Source organism: Eumetopias jubatus, unplaced genomic scaffold, assembly GCF_037043125.1.
Source record: "Eumetopias jubatus isolate StellerSeaLion01/CBP00866 unplaced genomic scaffold, mEumJub1_p1.0 scaffold_3, whole genome shotgun sequence".
NCBI lineage: Eukaryota > Metazoa > Chordata > Mammalia > Carnivora > Otariidae > Eumetopias > Eumetopias jubatus.
The window spans coordinates 8,329,344-8,352,315 of record NW_028274809.1 but is presented as its reverse complement, the minus strand read 5'-3'; the positions used below and the strand labels follow the sequence as shown (position 1 = coordinate 8,352,315).

Genomic DNA, 22,972 nt, shown 5'->3' with positions numbered 1-22,972 from the left:
CCTTGGCACCTTTGACTTCTCTCACCTCGTGCTGTGCCCCCCCCCACCCCCCTCCCACCCCATGGGTGCGTCGTGTTCATAGGTGTGAGAAGCAGAAGTCTGCCCCACCCCCACCCTGGCCACCCCGGACAGCCTGCTCTTGTTCCGGTCAGGAAAATGTTTCTTCCTGATAAGTTTTTTGAACCAAATATTTCACATGCAGAAGCCCAGAGCTGCTACAGGAGTGATTTTGCATTGAATCCCTTAAAATTACAAATTAACCTCATTTGCAGGTTTTTGAATCAGAGATGTCTTTCCTACAGGGAGGCACTGACCTTTTTTTCAAAATAAATTTTAAAATACAGTTGGGTGGAAATGGACAATTTCCAAAGGATGTGTTTCCTCACAATTTTGTATCTGTAAGTTAGAGAAAGTCGATATGTATTTGAGGCATACTTTGTTTCCTTTACCTCACTGTCTGTCTCAGCTGAAATACAGTATATTCAGCTGAGGTATAACACACATGACACTGAATTTTGAATCTTACATATTTAGACACGGATCCAGTCTTGGCTGCCACTTAGGAGCTTGTGTGACTTTTCACAAACCGCCAGCCTATTTTCTCACCTGTAAAATGGGCTGATCGGTGCACTCCCGCCAGATGTGTGGAAGAAATTCTAAAAGGTAGTAGGTGTGGAAGCGCTCTGCACCCCGATGGGGCCAGGTGCTCTCAACTATTGTGCCATTTCCTGGCTTACCTGGTACCAGAAAGGAGGTCTCGAGGTATGCACTGTTCGCTCCTTTCTAACCAGGTTGCTTTCGGCCGTATGCGTTCAGTGCGTGTTGGCACGGCATTTCATCCAGTGTTTAAACAGTCATGTCCTAGAGCATATGCGGGAAACTTGCCGCCTGCAGAAAGGGAGTGACCCGAATCCCGTGATTAAGCAAAGGAAAGAAGGACATGATCTTCTTTCTGAAGGATTTTGTTTATGAAGCTCCTTGTGGCTTTTTTACTTTTTCCATGAAAAACTCTTTGTCCTTTTGTCTTCTGCCACTGGCCCTGGTTATGGACAGGGCGTTGATGTGAAGACAGTTTCCAAATTGGAGATTGATGAGGTGTTCCATCCAGAGAGAAACCTTCCTCCCGTACCGTAAGGCGTGCTGCCCCTGGGAACCTCACCCCCACTCCCATTTGGGTCTTCGCTTTCCTGCTGCCCTGTCTGCAGTGATGGGCTCCTTGCTTCTCTGCTGCCTCCCCACGTTTTCCTGGCCTAGGATTTTTTCTTTTTAATTTTATTTATTGAGAGAGAGCGAGCACGCGCGTGCGCAGGGGAGGGGCAGGAGGAGGGAGAAGGAGAGAATCTCAAACAGACCTGGCGCTGAGGATGGGGCCCGACCCAGGGTTCAGTCTCCATCCCGAGATCATGATCTGAGCTGAAGCCAAGAGTTAGACGCTCAACCGACTGTGCCACCCAGGCGCCCCTACCCTAAGAATTTTTTAAATCTGCCTAGCAGGGATGATTCCCACAATCACTGGATTGTGTTAAAGCAGGATGGGTTCTGCTAAGTGAGGCAGTAGTCACTGGGCCAGAAAGTTTTTGATGGCTCTTCAGAGCTTCCATTTCAGGCCTTTGTATATTCAGAAAGAAGGTTGGTGCAGATTTCCTAGGATGCAGGCATGAAGGGGAGGGGGTGCTCAAGCAAGGTGAGAGCGCTCTAGGAAACTTCTCATCCATACCATGATCTGACTTGGTGTTGTGCATGTATGCTGGTAAGAAGGCTGCCCATCATTGACTGAGAAGGAAACAAGCTAGAGGAGTAGAGGTGCCCATTAGGGAAAAGTTAGCTCAAACTAACTGAGATAGTGCAGCCAATGTGTCTTGTTCTCAAGCTTTGGTAAGGAGTGGTAGACTTCTGATTTTGCCAAGTTACAGGTAATAAATTTTAAGAACTCCTGAGGATTAAAAGTGGCCTCTGGTCGGCACTCAGCACTATAATCAGAGAGAGAAACAAAGCTCTGTTTAGAGCAAGGACATATGGGCTTGGGGTTGGCAGAGTGTCCAGGAACCTTGTGGAACTTACTGCAAAATTTGGTGCATAAATATTTCAAAGAAGAGGACCTGGGGCTTTCATTAGATTTTTAAAGCAGTTCTTGACCCACTAGTTTACGTGAAAATAGATGCCCAGTCAGGGTGGTGGGAGTCTGCCTGACCTATGTGTGGCGGTTACCTGTATAAGCGTGCCGTGGTTTCCTGGGTCCTCCAGGAAAAATGGGACACAGACCCCAGGAGGCCAGGCATCCTATGCCTTGGATGCCTGAGGGAATCTGTGGAACTGTAAGGTGTGTGGAATCGAACGGAAAGGAAAGTTTCCCCAAGCATGCTAAAGACAGACTGGCAAACAAAATGTGGACACATAGAAGGAAGCGGGTTGACTGGGTTTGGAGTGAAACGGAGAAAAGGAAATAAGCTAAATCTCCAGGGGAAATCTTTGTGACCACAAGAATGAATAAGTCGTGGCCCTGTCATTCTAGAGGAGCTTGGAGCAACTCCGTTAGTGGGGAGTTTTCAGGAAATGTGGATGTGATAGAAGGACAAGCATGGGCTGACCTTGAAAGGGGCTCTTCTGGAGACCCGCACGCAGTACTTCCCCACCAGGACTGTTGGACGATACCTCAAATTGGCTGTCTAATTTCTCTTGCATTCAGCATACACACAGACACCTCCTGAGAGCCAAATTCAGGACCTACTTGCTGCAGCAGAAGAGTCATGAGCACAGTATTTGAATCACTTATATTTTTGGGTTAGGAGTGGTTCTTGGAATAATCCAGAAAGTGTAGTTTAAGGGTTGGGTTTTGTTTGTTTTGTTTTGTTTTAAAGAAAATTAAAGGCTGATATTACAGATCCAAGACTATAATGAGGCTCTTTGCACTGAATCAAAGGAAAGTGAGGGTAGTTTCTACCATTCTCTTCCTGTGCTTCTTGGCTGCCATTTTAAGAGTATTCATTCTTCCCTCGGGGGCAGGTTAGGGTATCAGAGGGTCTCTCTCTTGCCTTCCAGGGTAGTAACCAGCCATGTGCTATAGAAGTTGTGTGGCGTGGACAGCTCCTCTGGGCTGGGCGCTCTCCTTTCCCCCTGGAAACACCCATGGATCCTTCAGATGACTTTTTTTCAGGAAGCATATTTCTGAGGTTGTGAACAGAACGGTTTGACCTGTGAAAAGGAAGGCAGAGGGGATGTTTGCAAGCCCAGGCAGAGAGGTTCCACAACTGATTAGACCTCCCTCCCTCCTCCTGAGCCCCCTCTGCCTCTCAGTACATCTGGCTTTTCCTTGCTCGTGAATCCATTCCCCACAATATTTATCTCAGAGTTTTTCCACTTCTTCATGGCTTTGAGCCCCACCTAGCCCCCCTCATCCTTTGCCTTCTGCCCCCATAGAATGGGGCTAGCTGATGTGAGTGCTCTCACCTCCCCACTTCTTGCCCCCAAAGTTGCCTCCCTCGCCTCCCTTTTCCTTCTTGCCTCCTCTCCAGGCCACTCTTCCTATCTCATGGATGGGTGCCTCCACTTGGCCCAGGATCCGTTCCTTTTGTGCTGGCTTCTTCCCCTCACCCCACAAACCCAGCATAATCCTCTGTCCTGCCAACCCCCCCGGAAGTGGTCATCCACACTCATTGCCTTGCCTCCACCAACCACGCACCTGTCCTTAACCCAGGACTTCCCAGACTTCTTCACATCGTGACACACGGAAGAGATGTTGCTGTTTGCCTGGCATGAGGGCAGGCGGATCTGGCTGCCCCGAGGGTGGACGGGCCCACTGTGGCAGCCTTTCCCAAATCTCTGCCGTTTGACTCTGCCGCCCCACCCCGCTCTCTGCTTTTCCCCCTAAAAACCCTTCCTAAAGATCACCAATAAGCAAATGCTACATGCAAAGATTTTTCTTTGTTCTTATCTTCTTTGACATCCAAGTGGCATTTGACTCTCCCCAGTGGCCAAGAGCTCAGACTCAGGTGGCACTGCTGCGGCTCAGTTCCTGGCTGTGCCTTTCCCCAGCCTGTGACCTCAGACACGGCACCTACTGTTCCGTGCCTCAGTTCCCGCCTTTGCAGGATGAGGATAATAAGACCTACCTCACAGGGTCGCTGCCCGAAATGGCTGCTCCGTGGGAAGCGTCTTGTCTCCTCCTAAGTGCTCTGGATGTGTCTCTTGTGGCTTTTGAGTAGTCCTCTCTTGAAGCCCCTTTCCCCTAACGTTGGACACTCCTAACCTTTCTCCTATCCCTTTGAGCTCTGTTGTTTTTTGTTTTCACTCTCCAGATTCTCTTTTTGCCCCCGAAAATGGAGAAGGTGGTAGAGAATGCAGCCTTGACTCTCCCTTGCCCTTTCTTTCTTTCTCGCACCTTCCTGCCAAGGGTGCCGGCTTCCTACCTGCAGATTAGTCATCGCCCCAGGCCCACACCCCAGCTGCCTGCTACAGAGCCCACCATCTGGATCTCCTCCCTGCACCTCAGACTCAGGAGTCCCCAGAATATTTTAACATTTGTTTTGTTTTTGTTTTAAAAGCAATAATCGCTCCTTATAGAAAATACAAGCAAATTTAAAGGATAAAATACGAATCAGCAGTAATCCCACCAGAGCGAGCACCACTACTCAACTTGGGTGGATCTTTCGAGCCCAGTGGGCCTCAGCCTAGGCCGAGTTTCCCCCCCTGCGATGTTTGGCGATGTCTGGTGAGTCCAGGAATATCACCGAACATTTTACAAGGCCCAGGCTCGCCCCCACAACAAAAAATTAGTCCATTCAATAGTCCTGAGGTTGAGAAACCCTGTTCTTGACCTTTGTCTTTACATACATGGCCCAAATAGAACAAGTTGGAATTCCTTTTCTCCTTCTGCCTCCATCCTGCTTCTCTCACCTGTGTCTGTTTCTGTCAGTGACCCCACTTTCTCCCTCACCCCACATCTGGTCCATTACCAAGTCCACAGAGTCCCCATGTGTCACATCTTTGGCTTCTACCCCCACCCCTTCTCTTTCTTCCAGTTTTGCTATTGATGACCAACCACTCACTCAAAATAATGAAAAGGCGCTCCAGCAGGCCCCTCACCTCGAGTCTCCCTCCCGCTGGGCCTTGCCTATGCCACCCGTGTGCTTAGACCTCCACTGCCTGTTAAATCCATCCCTCAGAGTCTGAGCTCCCTGAGGGTAGCAGCTTCCACATCTGATCGGTCTTCATGCCTAGCTGGAACCTAACACCATTCTGAGCACAGAGTCGGTGCTTGGTAAATCTCTGTAGAATGTGTATGGATGAATGGTTGCATGAAAGAAAAGCCTGGAAAAAGTTCTCCTCATGATTCCCTCACAATCTGTCTTTGCAGATCCTTGGTGAATGGTTTGGTCGGACCATCATTCGCTCCTGTACCAAACTGAGCTACGAGCACGCACAGAGCATGATTGAAAGCCCGACCGAGAAAATCCCTGAGAAGGAGCTGCCGCCCATCTCCCCCGAGCACACCAGTGAGGAGGTACACCAGGCTGTCTTGAATCTCCACGGAATCGCAAAGGAGTTGCGAAAACAACGGTTTGTGGACGGCGCACTGCGTCTGGATCAAGTCAGTCACTTCTTTTTTTTTTTGTGCAACCAACAGATTTGACTTATGCTCGAACCTAGCCTGCATGAGATTCAACATGGCAGTCTTGGGATCTTCCCTTCTTCCTTCCCCAGTCACAGCACTAAAACAGCGTTCTCTGAGGCGGGCAAGGACTAAGTCTCCCCCACCCTCCGAACTTCACAGGCACATGAGACCCACTGACGTGAGCCAAGGCAAAAGGGTGGTGTCTGTGTGGGTGGCCCTGTGACCAGAACTCCCAGCTGGTCTTTGCTGGCCAGGCTGTAACCCACTATTTGAGCCTTCCCTCAGTTTCTACCTCACATCCCTCTGAATGGAGGTGGGAACAGGAACATGGAAGTTTACGGGGTAGTTGACCAGTACCTGATCATGAGGCTTTTAAAAAAGCGTTATTTCTTTTTATCCCTTATTTCCCAAAAAGAGTCATATATTTATAAATTCTGGATTCATATTTAAAAAGGCAGAGAACTGAAGAGACTGGCAAACGTTGACCGTTGAGGAACATGGTGGCCAGGAATGGTACTGATTGCTCTTGAGTATCGCAGCCATGCCCCATGGGACTTAGGTAGCTGTCGCTGAAACTTGACCACATTTCCGTTTCCATGTGTGGCAACTCCTATGACTTAGGAATCCTATTCCTCTTTAGTTGTCAGTACGTTATAGAGTAGAGACTGTGTTCTGGATTGTGTGGGTTTTTCTCTCATTTATATTTCTTACTCAAACCCCCGAGAACCTACTCTCCCTGCCTGGTCACTATATGCTGGGGGAAGTCTCTGGGCATTTGAAAAATGAGTTGAGCAGCAGGATTGGCTGATGGAGACCACCGGCAAGGGGGCAACCTCACAGAGATGCCTTTGTCTGAGCCTTCCAGCGTGGAGGGCTCTCAAAAGCTTTGTTTTAAAACTTTCTAATTGAAGATTTCATTTCGTCCTAGCTTTTGTGATAAACTTCTCAGCAGGCCTTGCAAATAGTTGCGGCCTTGGGCCTAGGAATAAGTTAGCAGCAACTGGGGCAAGTGGACACGCTGTTCTGCCTGGGCTTGAGGGAGTCAGGGCATCTTCTGGAGCTCTCATGCTCCTCCTTCCCTGGCCTGGGCTCAGGCAGCCTGTCTGCTCACGAATGCTGATGGGCAGGCAGGAGGTAGAGTGGCCGCTGATGAAGAGAGCCGAGCCAGTAGAAGAGGGACCAAAGGTACAGGAGATGACAGAGTATCTCCTTGCCTTCCTTCAGTGAAATGCTTTGTTGGGGCACGAACACACCCCAGGTCTTACTCACCAGGGACTACCTGGCTGTCAGATCCAAGGACGCTTTTCAGTTCTTGCTTCCTGGACTTTGTTCTGCACTTTGCCCTTTGAAGCTCATCTCCTGGTTCTCTGCTTCTCTTCGGACATCTCCAGTAATGTCCTGCTGGTCCCTTTGCAGAAGCCTCTTCCTCTGCTCTCCCCTAGAGGGTTCTCATTCCTTGGAGTCTCCCCCACCCTCTCTTTTGTCTCTATCCACACTCCCTGAATGAATTCCTCTACGGTTATGATCGTCACTACTAACTGGATGCTGATGATGCCAAAATCTGTCTCTCCAGCCCTGCCCTCCTTCCCAAGCTCTTGACAGGCCTCTCCCCCTGCCTTCGTGAACTCTTCCCCCGGATGCCTTGTGGGTGGTCACGTCAGCCGGTGCTCATCCTTCCTTGTGCAGGATGCAGTGGTGGGTGCCCACAGCACGCTGTGCAGCCTGCCTCATGTTCCCTCCTGCCTCTGCTCCCACCAGGGCAACTGTGTGCATCCAATATCCATGCAATTTACCTGACTCAAATAAGATATACTGATCAAATAAGATCTTAAAAAAGAAAGTTGTTTCTGTGAAAACTGAAATTGTTTGAAAAGATTCAATAAGGATGAATCTGTAAAAATTCTGCTGTTTGCGTGTGACAGCTATAAAAAAATAGGGGAAAAAATCATAAAATTCAGGAAGAATTCTGTACTTAGATGGCTTTACAGATGTCTACATTCTCCCTGTCTTTTAAAGAAACAAAAACTGTAGGGGCACCTGAGTGGCTCGGGCGGTTAAGGGTCCGACTCTCGATTTTGGCTCAGGTCATGATCTCAGGGTTGTGAAATGGAGCCCGTTCTCCTGTTCACTCTCACTCACACTCTCCCACTCTCTCTCTCAAAAAAAAAGCAAACAAAAAAACCCAAATATATAAAAAAAGAAACAAAAACTATAAATTATAGACACTGAATTATGAGTGTAATTTATCAGAAAAAATGTAGGAATCCAATTATCCTCTTTTAAAAAGCTTTATATTTTAAAAAACGAATGAATGTACATTTATATAAATTAAGTTAAATGATTAGTTATAAATATATCTCTTATGTATGATTCCCCTCTTTATTTTTTTAAAGATTTTATTTATGTAGAGAGTGCATGCACGAGTATAAGCTGGGGGGAGGGGCAGAGGGAGAGAGAGAATCTCAAGAAGACTCCCTGCTGAGCAGGGTGCCCAACGTGGGACTGTATCCCAGAACCCTGAGATCATGACCTGAGCCGAAACCGAGAATCAGACGCTTAACCGACTGAGCCACCTGGGCACCCTGATTCTCCCCCTTAGTCAGCTCCTACAGTAACTTACTAACCACTCCTTCAGGCACATCAAATGAGAAGGCTTCTGTTATAACATCTTAGAGATCTTACTCTATCAGATTATTAGAATGTTTGATTGGATTAAATATAAGAAATGCTCTGTAACTATAAAACTGTAAAAGATCACTATTAGGTGATCTCAACTCACAGTAGGAGGGTAGAAGAATGATCACAGATTATTGATTGATACTGGTCTGTTGGCTTATCTTAGAATCAATTTAATTGCTGAAAACAACCTTAGATATCTATACCTCATTGGCTCTCACAATTTATACATTGGCAAGCTGATGCCCCCCCCCAAAAGTTAAGTGAGTTGCTTATATGCAGGAAATCCAGATAGCTGACTCTTTGTTCAGTTTTTCTCCATTTACACCATGCTGACTTAAGAGAGAAAAATTTTCCTTCAAAGTGGGCCGGGGGGCGGGGGGGGGGGGGGAAGCCCTCAAAAGTCCTGATTAGGTTCCAGTTAATTAGGGTTTGAAAATAATGGATGTACATCCTTGGAGTTGATTCCTTGGTTCCCCAGAAAACAAGTTGTGTGGACCACAGCTTTAGAAGGAGGAGCACATCAGTCTTCCGCAGCAAGGGACACTGGCGAGATCCTTTATAAATCAGCTCAATGGCCCCATTCAGGAGCTACCGTGTTTGTTCCCCTGGGCCTGCTGCCTGCATTTGCCCTCACAAAAATCCATTTTTCCTTGGTGCTTTTGGCATAGCCTGCTGTTTGGAGTTTCTCTCTAAGGCTTTGTTTGCCTCATTTCACCATGTCCACATTTTTGGTGGCAGTCCTTAAAAAATATGCCCTTTCATACTCACCTCAATTAGAGAGGCTCTGTGAGAGAGGACACCATCTGTGTCACACAGATGCACTGTGTGCACAATAAATCTGCTAATCCAGAAGTTTTCCCTTTCCAAGAAATCCTTTTACCGTAAGGACCTTCAGAATGAGGGAGGTGGGGGATACCAGGGTAGTGCCTGTTTGTTGAGTCAGGGTCGGACCAGTTTGGAGGTTGTAACAACCACAGAAATACAGAGCTACTTGACCACCGGGTGATGGCAGTCAACAGCTTAGACCAGAGCTGCCTCAGCCCCATCGGAGAGAGTGCACCCTCAGCCCTCGGGGCCACCTGGGCTAGCTCCAGTCCCCTGGGGACCACCTGCTGAAGTCTTGTCTGCTCACCCTAGTGTGCTATATTGTGTATGTACTGTGGTGTGGGACCAATTGGGAAGCACTGCCTTAGAGGTCAGATCGCCAGCTTCATGTCACATGTCTCTTTTACCTAGAGCTCGAACCTCGTTCTCCAGAGGTTCTAGCTCAGTGAAATGACGCTCCTTTGTTTCACTGCCCAAAAGGCAAATCGCAGACACCCAATGCATTCTTTGAGCTTTTTGGTCGGATGAGTTGAACAGTATCCCTTCCTGGTGGTTTCTTCCCATCTTCACGTTTCCTGCTGCCATGTTAATTCTAGACTCTCCACAGAGTCTAGTCTCATTTTCTTTATTATCATGTATGTCACTCCTGTCTCTTGAAAGGAGATGCCCCTAAAGAGGGCCCAGATGTTTTTGTGTTTGTAGTAAAAGGAGCCATAATGGTTTATAATCATGTGCAAATCTTGAGTTTGGGGGAAGGGAAACTGTGAGAAGCCCCCCCTCTTCACTCCATTTCAGTTCTTGCTTTGTGACTCAGGCCTGTCAGTAGGCCTTGAGAGTGACAAGCTCCCTGGCACTTCTGTTTATGCCGACACAAAGCCTGCCCCCAGGCAGCCTCCTCTCTAGAGAGGAAGATAATACTGCCTGTGGTCTGACAAGGCCTCAGGCCCCTTTGAGAGTTCTGTGCCTTAGCGGTTGCCGTAAAGAAAGGATAGCAAGGGAGGGTAGCCGCATGGTAAATAGAACCCTCAAACAAAAACATCTCAGGGAATATTGATTATCTTCAGGAAGCTATACCTACAGCTCTCTGGGGCTTTCTCTCCAGCCCGACGTTCCTCAGTCAGGAGATAGCACTTACAGAGAGCCCCCACTCTGTGTACAGACTTCTGCGAGGAACCCGCATCATGGCCTGCAAGAAACTGGGCCCCTTCTGGGGTCCCCCGGCAGGTGGTCAGGACGTGAATGGCTCCTACTGAGCCTTTGACTTTCTGAATTTAGAGAAAGTTGTAGTGAAGAAGAGTTTATATTTGTATCTTAGGCAATTCCTCCAAACTAAAGGAGCCTTTACTAAATTCTCAGCTACATCTTCTATCACGCCCTCCTGGCACGATTTTGAAGCCCAAACATCGGACAGTTTCTTGGAGTGGACTTGATTGTAAAGATAAATTTGTTAGCGAAATACTTTTTAGATACCTTGGGACCCGAGCTGCTGTGGAGTGCTATTCTGCGTGTCCTTGGGCTAGCGCAGCCCTGAGGTCAGGGGTCGGCAGACTTGCTGTAAAGGGCCAGATAGCAAGTATTTGGGGCTTCGTGGGTCATATGGCCTCTGTCTCGACTCCCCAACTCTGCTGTTGCAACGTGAGAGTAGCCACAGACAAACCGGTGAGCAGGCTGTGTGCCAGTAAAGCTTTAAGGACACTGGGATTTGAATTTGACATCATTTTCATTTCACAAAATAGTATTCTTCCTTTGATGATTTTTCGATCATTTAAAAATGTAAAAACCATTTTTAGCTGTACAAGAGCAAGTAGAGCTTGCTGACCCCCGCTCACCTGAAATTAAGCCCTGTGACCCAGGCCGCTCTTAGCGTCTCATCATCACTGCTCTGGGGAATCGGGCGAGGTAATGGAGAACAGTGGTGCTGAGTTAGCTCTGGGGGTGGTTTCATGCAATTAAGTAAATTACTCCTTTGATTAGTACCATGCTTAGCAGGTCCAATTGGAGGCCAGAAGTAGGGGAATGAATCAGTTTAGCACCAGTTCCCTTACCCTAGTTACAGTCAGGTAGCTTTAATTAGCCAGAAGCAAAAAGAGCAGTAGCTCTCATTTCCCACCTCTGTGAGCTTGCAGCCTCTTCACAGTTGGGTCTCATCCCCAGCCCACCTACAGAGATGCTGGCTCCGCCATCTCTCCATCTCGTAGGCTCGGCCTGCTCACGGCCGAAGCCGGCTCTCAGGAGGCCGTGTGGCCTTTCTCTCCCCACCCCCACCCCCCACCCCCGTTGCTGTACATAGCAATATGTTTTGTTGACTCATATGTTTAATGTTTCTGTTCCTCCCCTCCAGTACAGTTGTTTGCAAGAAATGAGCATTCTAGCACTCTACTGTTGAATTTTTGTACGGTGTGATATATGGTGCAAGGTGGAAAGAACGGGCTATTCCTCCTATCTGACTCTTCCTTGGTCTTATAATTTACATCGCCACTGAAGCACAAGAGTAAGCCTCTGATCAGATGGTCGGACATATTTGTAGAATTGGTCTCTATTGTCTTAGTCATAGAGTCCTTCATTCGCCATGTCTTCCAAAAGCATTTATTGGGCACCTTGTGTGTGCGCTAGGTGCTGGAGATGAGGAGAACGAGCTCCAGTGGGGAAGACTCCAGAATGAGCAGCCATGTGATACTAGATCGGCAGGAGGGTGAGAGACACTTCCTTGTGCCCCAGTTCTTAGGTAGGCCCCTTTGATCCCCTCTTTTCCTTAGAAAGGAAGCTTTATATCAGATTAGAAAAGCATAAGTAAATGCCTTTATCTATGAAAAGGTATTTAAGCATATTCTAACGTTCTAAAATTTAGAAAATACCACAGTATAAGGAAGAAATCAAAACCACCTGTAACTCCATCATCCAGAAATAGCCACTGCTAGTATTTGGGTATATTATAGTTCCTTATGAATATCCTCCTGAACACTTCATGGCAGGAGGAAGGAGTGGTTAGCATAACATACATATAATTTTCATATTCTGCTTTTTAATATTAGAGAATCACTTTTTTTCATGTCATTCAAAATTCTTCTAAACTATTATAATGCCTCTGTAATATTTCCTCATGTTCATATGCTCTGGAATATTTAACCGTGACCCATTTGTGGTTATTTAGATTATGATTTTTTAATACTATAAATAAGAGTGCCATAACCACCTTGTGTTCCTAAGTCTTTACTCTAATTCTGTTGATTTCCTTAGGACGGTCCTAGAACTATGCCAATAAGGTCAGAGGTACAGACATATTTAAGAATCTTCAAACACTGCCACATTCCCTTGCACAAAGGTTATACGAACTTCCTCCTTCCAGTAGCCTGTGAATAAGGGCACCAAGCTTGGAAATACCTGTCAGGAGTTCTGTGTCTATATGGGGTGTGTGTCTGTCCCTGCCTCTCTTTCCCTCTATCTCTCACAGTCATGTCTAAGTCTCCTGCAGTGTCCCAGTGGCTCTGGTCTTGGATTATTCCTTCATCTTTCCTATTTGATTTGATTTGATTTTCATGAGGTCTTGCCTACAAAGAGCAGTGTCACACCAACAGACTCTTCCTGTTAGCATTAGCCATTATAAAAAATACTCCTAAGAGCCTAAAATTAAGCCTTTTTTTTTTTTTCTGAGACAGAGAGAGAGCGAGGGAGTGGGAGGAGGTGTAGAGGGAGAGAGAGAATCTCAAGAGAGAGAGAATCTCAAGTAAGTACCATGCTCAGTGCGGTGCCCAACATGGGACTCAATCTCAGGACCCTGAGATCATGACCTGAGCCAAATTCAAGAGTCGGACGCTTAACTGACTCAGCCACCCAGATGCCCCAAGAGTCCAAAAACTTAAAGTGGCTGAGAGAGGTGGTTGAAAGCATCTTGCTAACCCCTTGCTGAAGCTGAGACTGGAGAGCAACCTCCTGCCCCAAAGTGAGGTCCTTCTTTCCTCTCATTAGAATCCATAAAGAAACCCATCCTTTTTGAAATGGTGCTGAGAATTATTATTGCATTTTCAGATCCTCAGAGAACATTGGAAATTCAGTAGCCTTTTTTTGTGATTCTTACCTCCTGTTATAATAGCCTTGGGTTGGTCTGACGTGAATAATTATAAAGAAATCCAGTTGAATTAAGACTAAAGATCACAGGGGCGCCTGGGTGGCTCAGATGGCTAAGCGTCTGCCTTCGGCTCAGGTCATGATCCCAGGGTCCTGGGATCGAGCCCTGCATCGGGCTCCTGGCTCAGCAGGGAGCCTGCTTCTCCCTCTCCCTCTGCCTCTCCCCCTGTTCATGCTCTCTCTCTCTCTCTCTCTCTCTCTCTCTGTGTCTCAAATGAATAAATTAAAAAAAAAATTTTAAAAAAAAGACTAAAGAGCACAGAGTGGCTCTACCATAAGAATCGCTAGGCTTCTCTTTAGGGTAATAGTAAACAGTCCGGGAAGGTTTCCCCTGGAAGTTCAGGGCTTCTCTTTTGGTGTTGACAGATGCGCATTATTTCAGGCATGGAGAGAGTTCTAGAATTAATGAGGTTGAAAGAATATCAGCCTGTAAATTTTTCCCAGTTACCAGTTTCATACTAATTATATCAGCAAAGTTTTCATGTAAGTGTATCTAGCTCATTTATAAATCGATCTTCAGCCAAGAAGCTATGCTCCTGTGAGCCAGTCAGCTGCCTGGCCATCCAGCAAGGTCTCTGTGGGGGAGAGGGGAGCACCTGGGCAGAAGGGGGTGCAGCCTCAGGCTTCAGGGAGAACCTGGGAGCACAGGGAGCCCTGGTCATTCCTCTGAGAGAAGGAGACGGATCGGATGGCATTCCTAATTTCATATGGAATCCGGGAAAACAGTCCATACTTACGCATCCCAAGTCATGAACAAGAGACAGGCCTGAAAACTTGACCTAGTTGTATCTAAGTAACACTAATTACAGCCACTGTGGGAGCTGAGCACTATTTGTGGCTTGTTAACATGCGCATAAAAACGAACATATATCATTAAGTGTCAGAGTAACTGTGCCAAGCAGCTTGTTATTAAAGCCCCAAACTCTTCATGTGCTCATCTTCCTTTAGGCATGTCACATAGTCATTTACTCATAATTTTCAAAAATTAGAAGGAATACAGGTAGTATTATTCTGGAAGTTGTTAAAAATACAGACTCAGACATGATCTCCGACCCTCACTGAACAGATATTTCTTAAGTTCCTGTTGTGTTACAAGTACTGCCCATAGTTCTATAAAGGAACCTTAGGCAGTGGAAGATGAACTTTCTACCTTCAAGTTGCAGAGTGAACTTGAGGAGATCTCTGCGTACTTACAGGAAACTCCAATAAAATAAAAGCAAGGGCATAGTCCGTTGACTCGGGGCTGAAGGAGTAGGTTATTAGGTGGGATGGGATTCGTAAAAGAGGGCTGGCTTGGGGAGGGAAGCCCTGACTCGCACAGTGGGGCCGGGGAAGGACACGACTGGTGAGCAGGAGCTGAAGGGCAGGGAATGTCCACCCTGTGGAGACAACGTGGCGTATAGCCATTACACCACTCTCTCCTGTTAAGTTCCGAGCCCACTGAGACCCTCAAGTCGGCCTGAGAGCGAAATATTCTATTACTGATAAAGTTTGAATCAGAGAAGGCAGCTTGAGTGAGTTAAGCATTTGGAACAACCCAGAAGTTAATGTTCTAAAAAGAAACTATGGTTGGAATGACTAGAGGGAGCAGAAGGTAGACCAGAGACAGATGGAAGTGTGCCCCCTACCAAGCCGCGTACCCCAGAGGTGGTCCTAGTGTGACCTTCACCACTCAGTGCCCCCAGGGCCCTTAGGAGCTCTCCTGTGCAGTGGCCACTGAGGAGGACCAAGGGCTGATGCTTCTGCTCTTGCAATGGCCAGTACAGATCCTCAGCAGAATTCTGAAGACTGCTTCTTATTTAACTTTACAGAGTGGACTTGGCTCCTACCCCGCTTCTGGAAGCTTTTCACTTGTCTGCTGCTGCTTTTTGCTTGCCTATACCCAGGCTCATTTCTTAAAGAAGGGAAAAGCACCCCCTCCCCCATAAACCTGTCTTAGTTTCCAAAAACCTGAAGACTGCACTTGCAATTCTGCTGCAGAGAGGTTTGCATCCCCGCTGCCCCCACTTACGGCTCCCCTAGCACTTCATTTATACCTGTCTCCTGTCTTGATCACATTGTCACACGCTTTGTCATTTCCCATTTTCTTCCCTTTCTTCTCTGAGACTGTGATTTCCTGAAGGGTAAGGACAGCGTCTTGTTCATCTCTGTATCTCCACCCCCTGCACGGTGCTGGTTTCTAACCAGGTGTTTCAAGGTCTCTGAGCATCTCTGTGCATACTGGTCTTTTTTAAAAAGAGGAAGGTAGTTGTGATCTGGGTAAGCAACTGTAGTCCTCGAAGAGAGGGGCGCTTACGTAAGAGAATTAAATGCACATTATAAATCAGAGGTTTCCTCCCCTCTTTGAATAGAAGGGTTGGGTGTTTGATTCCTTGCCAAGGCATCCAGGGTTTAGAACAGGGTGTAATGAGGACCTTCTCAAGGTGGATTTGCCTGGACAGGTGTGCAGAGGCAGGAAGCTTCAGCCCCCCAGGGGGCTGGCAGTGCTTCTGAGGCTTCCCGAGCGCTTCTGCATTCACCTCTGTGTCCTCAGACCAGGGAGCCTGTGTCCCTGAGGGGAGCCTGGCAGAAGAGGCCCTCCAGGGGAAGGCAGAGACCCTCAGTGTGCCACCCTGGGAACGGAAATGTTCAGGCTTGTCGGAGACCTGGCTCCACCAGCGTGGAAAGGTGGGCAGGGCACCAGATTCCACCACCGCCCCCCCCACCTGCCTTCCACAGAGATTCCCTCCAGGGCGAGCTGATGTCAGCTTCTGTCCCCGAACCCACATGACAAAATGGAAGTGATCTGTATACTGCGATGGGATCCCCAGTCTCTGCTCCCTCCTTGAATTCTGATCGGAGCCTGGTTTTGCTTCTCATGGAAATGATTTGCACAAGACAGCGGTTCTGTGTTAGTTGCTGCTGGGCTGTCTGAGGAGAGTAGATAACTCACATTGCAGTTGGAGTTGAGAGTGTGCCCAGATGACTCAGACTTAAGTCCCTAGCATTTCCAGGGGCCAAAGAAGGGAGGCCGAGGGCCCTCACACTGACGAGATGATATATAAGAAACTTCTGGGGGTCGAGCAGGGCAGTGGCCAGCATCCCTTGTTCCTCTCTGAGATGCAGGACTTTCGGGTTAGCGGCCTCAACAGACAGACGAGATTTGGTCCTTCCAGGGCTCTGTCTTTCGGGTAATTGTACTCATGATTAGGAAGTGCTTGGCCTCTCCCCTTTCCATTCGCAGGACACTCTGCACGTCCTCAGCCTGCCTCCATGTCACACCCCACGTCACTCGAATGTGAGCCAAACAGCTACATAAGAGATGTGGAATCCTTTGACGTTAGTAAAACCTGCATTGGGGAAAGGGAACCCTTGCAGCTGACCCTTAGATTTTACCATGACTGCTTCTCAGGGCTGGCCCAATTGATTCGGTTTCCATGGTCCAGGGAGCCAGGGGGGCTCTGCTCCTGTTCACTATCTGCCCTAAAATCCTGCTGCCGGATTGAGTTCCCCCAAACGCTGCTTTCACCTGTCACTCAAGGACCTACAGTCTTGTGAAGCAAATTTCAGGGACCAGTGAGGTTTCTCTAGATACTCCAGGACAAGATACAGGATTGCTGGGTTTTAGTTTTGCCAAACAAGGACATTGTCTTAAAAAGCTAGTGACCATCTACTGCTGTCATGATTCTACAAATGAAAACATTTTAGCACCAAAATGAAGGAAAGACATATTTTACAGTATGAAGTGGTCTTTCCCATTGACTTGGTTGAGCTTTGTGGGAAACCTCTGTCTCATTTTGTGCATCTCAGACCAGCCTTTGAGAAGGACTGGATTGCTCCACCAGATCCAAGCGCCTCCTGGCTTTGGAGGCGCTCTGTGATGTGGCCTGTGTTTGATGACCCCTGTGTCCCACCGGCCCGCCTACCCTCCGCATCCTTCCCTGCCTTCACAGAGCCTGGGCCTCCACCCACTCGCCCCCGTCCCGCATGCCTCACTTCTTCCAGAAGCCTGCTTCACAAGGGTCCGGATGCAGCCCTTCATGGGTTTTCATTCATATCATGTTACGATTTTATTTCTTCATTTCCTTTGTCTCCCTCCTTGCCTGCATTCTTGCCTGTCAGCCGTGGAGAAGGCAGATGCCACACTGCTGGGAGCTCACAGTGCCCTGGACATCACCTGCAGTCAGTGGGAGCTCCAGCACCCGGTGTCCATTTTACGTCAAGTCTAGAACTTGAAGAGATGGTCCCGCTATTCCTCAAGAATTCCCAAGAATCACTGTAACGCTGTTTTGTAGCACTCCTTCCATTCCCATTTTAAATGGCATGTGGCAGATGTTTTGTTTTGTTTTGTTATTTTTATTTTTAAAGATTTTATTTATTTGACAGAGAGAGACACAGCGAGAGGGGGTACACAAGCAGGGGGAGTGGGAGAGGGAGAAGCAGGCTCCCCGCCGAGCAGGGAGCCCGATGTGGGGCTCGATCCTGGGACTCCAGGATCATGACCTGAGCCGAAGGCAGATGCCTAACGACTGAGCCACCCAGGCGCCCCTGGCAGATGTTTTTAAACTGAAGAGAATTTAAGAGCTTTAAAGGTATTTTGTAACTTGATCCCTTTTGACTTATCTTTTTAATTTCCCAGACATTTTTTTTTTTAATATCTACCAGGTACAAGTACTGTGCCAGGTATTAGGGACAAAGAGAAGAGAACCTGGTCCCAGCTTTCCGGGGCCCGGCCCTCAGAGTAGCTTAATGTCTCATGGAGGAAATGGGGGCACAAATAGAAGAGGGGGGTGCAAGGGAAAAGCCTGGATAATAGGCCGCATTGGGTTTGTGTGGAGGTGGCTACCGAGGTGTTTTTGTATGAGAACACTTAGCTGTGGTTTGAAGGGGCCACTTTAGAAAGTCAGTTAGAGACAAGGTCAATCTGTTTTTAAAAGTTTTCTCCTGTACAAAATAGAAATTAGCAAGTGGCTATAAGAAAAACGCGGAAATACTGAAAATAAATTAGAAATTCTTTAATTGCCCCTTGAATTGTGACCCCCTGGGGTAAAGGAAATCTGCCAGAGTAGAAAGAAATGAGCCTAGACCCCGAAGGGCAACACCCAGGGAGTTAATCCCAGCAGGTTTCTTATCTGCTTGTCAGCATTCAATTGGCAAGCTCCTAAATAAGAAAATTTGCTAATGAACAACAGTCCACTGGGTTTGAAGCACATTTGAACGGGGAGCCATTACTGAGCTCTGAGAATGCAGGCTTGGCCAGGGGGCATTTTGAAACTGATTTGCTACAATCAGTTTCCTCCTGTAAATCACGAGGGAGCCCTCCCCTTCCATTCTCCTGCCCTCCACCCCAGCCAAGTACTGGGACCAAGCTCGAAGTCTCGCCCGCCTCCCTGGCTGGCCTGCGGGGACACACTCCTGAGCTCCAGCAGAGCGGGAGCAGGGTCCTGAGCTTCTCCCTTTCCTCTGCCTGCCTGGCCATCCAGCTTACTGGCCTGGATTCCTGACTCCTTGTTGCCGAGGACTTCTCGGTTCCTGTGGAGATCTGTCCTGGTTGCCCAGAGGCCTAGCTTTGAACTTCTCTTTGGTACACGCTTCTGCTCCAGACTGGCCCAGGCCCAGATTCCGTTCTCTCCTTGCCACCAGCTGCAAGTCAGTGAGGACTTACAGAGCGGACCCTGCACCGGTCCGCCTGGATTCTGACCCTGACCCTTGCACTTAGCTGTGTGACTTTAAGTTTTCTGTGCCTCAGTTTCCTAAGATAATAATAAGTAAAATGAGATAATCATAAAATGGAGATGATGTGGGCACCTGGCTGGCTCAGTCAGTAGAGTGTGTGACTCCTGATCTCTGGGTTGTAAATTCGAGCCCCATGTTGGGTACAGAGAGTACTTAAAAATAAAATCTTAAAAAAAAGAAGTGGAGACGATGTTCCTGAGACAACCGTCGGTAAAATGGAGATAATCATAGTACCTATGCCGTCGGGGCATTGTGAGGTTAGTGACTTGTACCCATAAAATGCTTAGAGCAGCACTTGACACACAACAGCAAATGGCTGTTAGCTATCTGTGTGGCCAGATGCCGAGAAAGACCCCATTTCTGTCCTCACAGAAGAGCCACCTCTCTAGGGCTACCGTGGGGCCATGGGGGTCACCGGCCGCCGTGGCCTGAAAGACTTCCCCTCATTTGTGATCCTGCAGTTGGGTCTGGACAGCGGGGAAGGGTTTGAAATGGAGGTGCAGGGGTGAGGATGGGTCCTCTCCTACAGCTGCTGGGGTGAAGTGTTCAGGCACTCGGGAGTTGGTCCTGGACTCCCAAACCGGGGGCAACTTGCAGGGTTTGTGAGCCCCGAAGGGAAGGAGATGGGGTGCTCATCCTACTCGCAAGTCGCTCAAGGAAGAGAGGCAGAATATTCCACAGTTTATGTAACCCTTCCCCAATGTTGTTACAGTTAGGCCGCTTTTAGCTTTTGCTCTTATAAATGGCACGGCAATTAATATTCTGCATAAAATTAAAAAATCATTTTGGATTATTTCCTTAGGAATACATTCTTGGAATGACTGGATTGAAGGGATTTCACTTTTTTTCTGTGATACTTTTCTCTTTTTGATTACCTTATTATCTTCTTAGAAAAGTAATACTTGTTAGTCTTAGACAAATTTAGAGATTAACAATAAGGCCGGCATAGGTATCGGTCACCCATGACCCAGTCATAACATTTTTCTTTGTATCCTAAAGAGTGTACATTTTTAAAGCTTTTGCTACAGACTGCCAGATAATTTCCCAGAAAGGTTAAGCTAATTTAGGCTTTCCCCAGCAGGAACAATAGTGCATTGTCATTGCCTCTCACCAAATGGAGAGTGTGTGGGTTTTATTTAATCTTCGTTATTATGATAGGTTGAAAATGGTGTTTTATTATTGTTTTGACTTGCATTTGTTTTACTGCTTGTGGGCTTGATCAACTCTCTTTGCCATTTCTATAAAAGGGCAGATTTTATATATAATCACTAGGAACTCTAACACCTTCAGCACGATACCCACCAGCCACATTTTTAGCCAGAATTACTTCCCCCCCCCCACCCCAGTAAGGTATAATTTACATACAATAAAATTCCCTTTCTTACTTTTTTTTTTTTTTTTAGTTCTGTCACCCCAGAAAATTTCTACTTTCCCCCTTGTATTCATGCTCCCTCCCCTACCCTCAGCCCCTGGTAGCCACTGATCTGTTTTCTGTGCCTATTGTTCTGCCTCTTCCAGGGTGTTGTACAGATGGAGTCATACGGTTGGTAGCTTTTGAGTCTAGCTTCTTTCACTTAGCGTCATGCATGTGAGGTTTCCCATGTGGTTATGTGTATCAGTGGTCATTCCCTTTTGTTGTAGAGTAGTGTTCCATGATATTGTAGGTGGCCCACAGTTTGCTTATCCATTTACCAGTTGAAGGATATCTGGGTTGTTTCCAGCTTGGGGCAATTGTAGAATAATAGTACCATAAACACCGGCAAGCTTTAGTGTGATGGTTAAGTTTTCATTTCACTGGGTAAATACCTAGAAGGGGGAATTGCTAGATCATATGGCAAGTGTCTAACTTTATTTAAAATGGACCAAACAAGAGGTTCCTGGGTGGCTCAGTCAGTTGAGCATCCAACTCTTGATTTCGGCTCAGGTCATGATCAGGCTCTGCGCTGGGCATGGGACCTGCTTAATCTTTTCTCTCTCCCTCCCCACCTCCCTCCCTCTCAAAAAAAAAAAAAAACCCAGAACTGCCAAACTGTTTTCTAGGCGGGGCTATACTACTCACCAACAATGTATAAGAGTTTTAATTTTCTTTACATGCTTACCAGCACTAGGTATCGTCAGGTTTTTGTCAAATTGTTTTGTTTTGTTTTGTTTTTTAGCCATGTTAATAGGTGTGGTAGAAGTATTTCATTGGTGGTTTTAACTTGCATTTCCCTACTAATGATGTTAAACATGTTTTCATGTGCATATTTGCTGTCTGCATGTCTTTTTTAATGAAGTGCCTGTTCATATCTTTTACCCATTTTTTAATTGAGTGGTTTAGTTTCCTATTACTAAGTTTTGAGAGTTCTTCTTATATTCTGGATATAAATCCTCTATCAGATAGGTGATTTACAAATATTTTATCCAAGTCTTTGGCTTCTCTTTGCATTCTCTTCTTATTTCTTCACTCTCTTTGTGAAGAGCAGAAGCTGTAAATGTTGATGAAGTCCAGTGTATCGAATTTTTCTGTCACAGATTTTGCTTTTGGTGTCCTAAGAAATGTCTAACTAACCCAAGGTCATGAAAGTTTTTCCCTGTTTTTTTTCTGGAAATTTTATAGTTTTAGGATTCACATTTCGGTTCTTCTTTCTTTTTAAAACACTTATTTCGTGGGCCCAGTTTTTTTGAACATAGTTCCAATAACTGAGACAGACATGTAACTGAGTACAGTTGGGATGGAGTCATCCTGAGGGCCTTGCCAGGCACAGTGCCCACCAGGAACCATCTGGAAGGGAGGTGTGGGCATCAGAAGCTGCCTCAGGAGCGACTTTTAAACAGATATGAGGCTTCTCTGGCTTAAGATGTGGCAAAAAATGGAAGATTGTATCTTCTTAAAGGAGGGCGCAGATGATAAGAGAAAAACCTCTAAACTTTCTAGATAAATCCTTCTGACTGCTGCACAAAGTCGGGTTGGCAAATGGTGCCAAGCACAGGACTTTGTCGATTACATGCAAACACCCATGGCAATGAGTCACATAATCATGCTTTAATCTCATAACCAAGAGGCTTTTAAAAATTACAGTCAACAAGGCAGCTTGCTAGTTATGACTGCCATTGGAATTGGGTTTTCCTTAGAACAGCTGGAATGTAATTTGGTGGGAAGAAAGCCTGATATGGGTGAGAGGCCAAGGATTGCTTGCCTGGGAAGGATGTGCAGCTAACATTTGATAGAAATCTGTGAAATGACCAACCTCGGCCAAGCTAAGTAGAGGCCTGCCATCTTTCATCCATGGGAAAACACACTGCAGCAAAAGTATTCAGAAAACAGCATCGATTATCAACTTTGTATCAGTCACCACAAGACAGGTAAGCCATGGCCCTGTCTCTGAGAAAGCCGTGGTTCAGATTGTGCTTCATACTGGGTTATAGAATCTGGGAGAAGATTCCTGTTCTAGTAAAAGAGAGCAGTTGAGAGTCGGTTGGGGATGGCTTCTTCAAGGATGTTCCAGGCAGGGCAGTGCAGGGGTTTGATACGTTCTGGGAGGTGCAGACCATTGGCATGGCTGGTCATAGGAAGGGCTCACGGTGGCAGTGGGAGATACTATTGGAGATATGACAAGGGCCAATCTTGGAGGACCTTTTTTCCTCTGCTCTGAAATATGAGTGCTTTCTTGAATTCATCATAGTATCGTTGAAGCATTTCACGTATGGGAATGATGGGATGGGACTTCCTTTTTAGAAGGATCTCTCTGGCAGTTCTGTAGAGAATGAATTGGAAGGGGCCAAGGTGAACCTCAATCAAGCCCGTTAGATGGCTGCGGCAGGAATCCACATGAGACCCTCTGGGGCCCTAACCTGGGGTCACACAGCTGACAGAGGGCACAGATGAGGAGGATACTGAGGAGGTGGAATCAGACCCCAAAAAGGGAGAGGGTGCATCTAGATACCTCTGGGTTTCTGACTGAGCAGCCAGGCAGTCGGGATGCCACCCAGGAGAACCCCCACCACGCTGGGAGGAAGAGCGGGCATCAGTCGGGG

At 47.1% G+C, this 22,972-nt stretch overlaps 1 protein-coding gene across 9 annotated transcripts in view; it reads left to right on the top strand.

The window, feature by feature from the left end:
* The window catches only part of DIS3L2 (DIS3 like 3'-5' exoribonuclease 2), a 355,216-nt gene that overhangs the window by 269,315 nt on the left and 62,929 nt on the right, over positions 1–22,972 (top strand). For all 9 annotated transcript variants that reach the window (XM_088021501.1, XM_028105173.2, XM_028105172.2 and 6 more), the window contains one exon: positions 5,354–5,587. In XM_088021501.1, the coding sequence (XP_087877627.1) occupies positions 5,354–5,587 (234 nt within the window). The remainder of the gene's footprint in view (positions 1–5,353; positions 5,588–22,972) is intronic.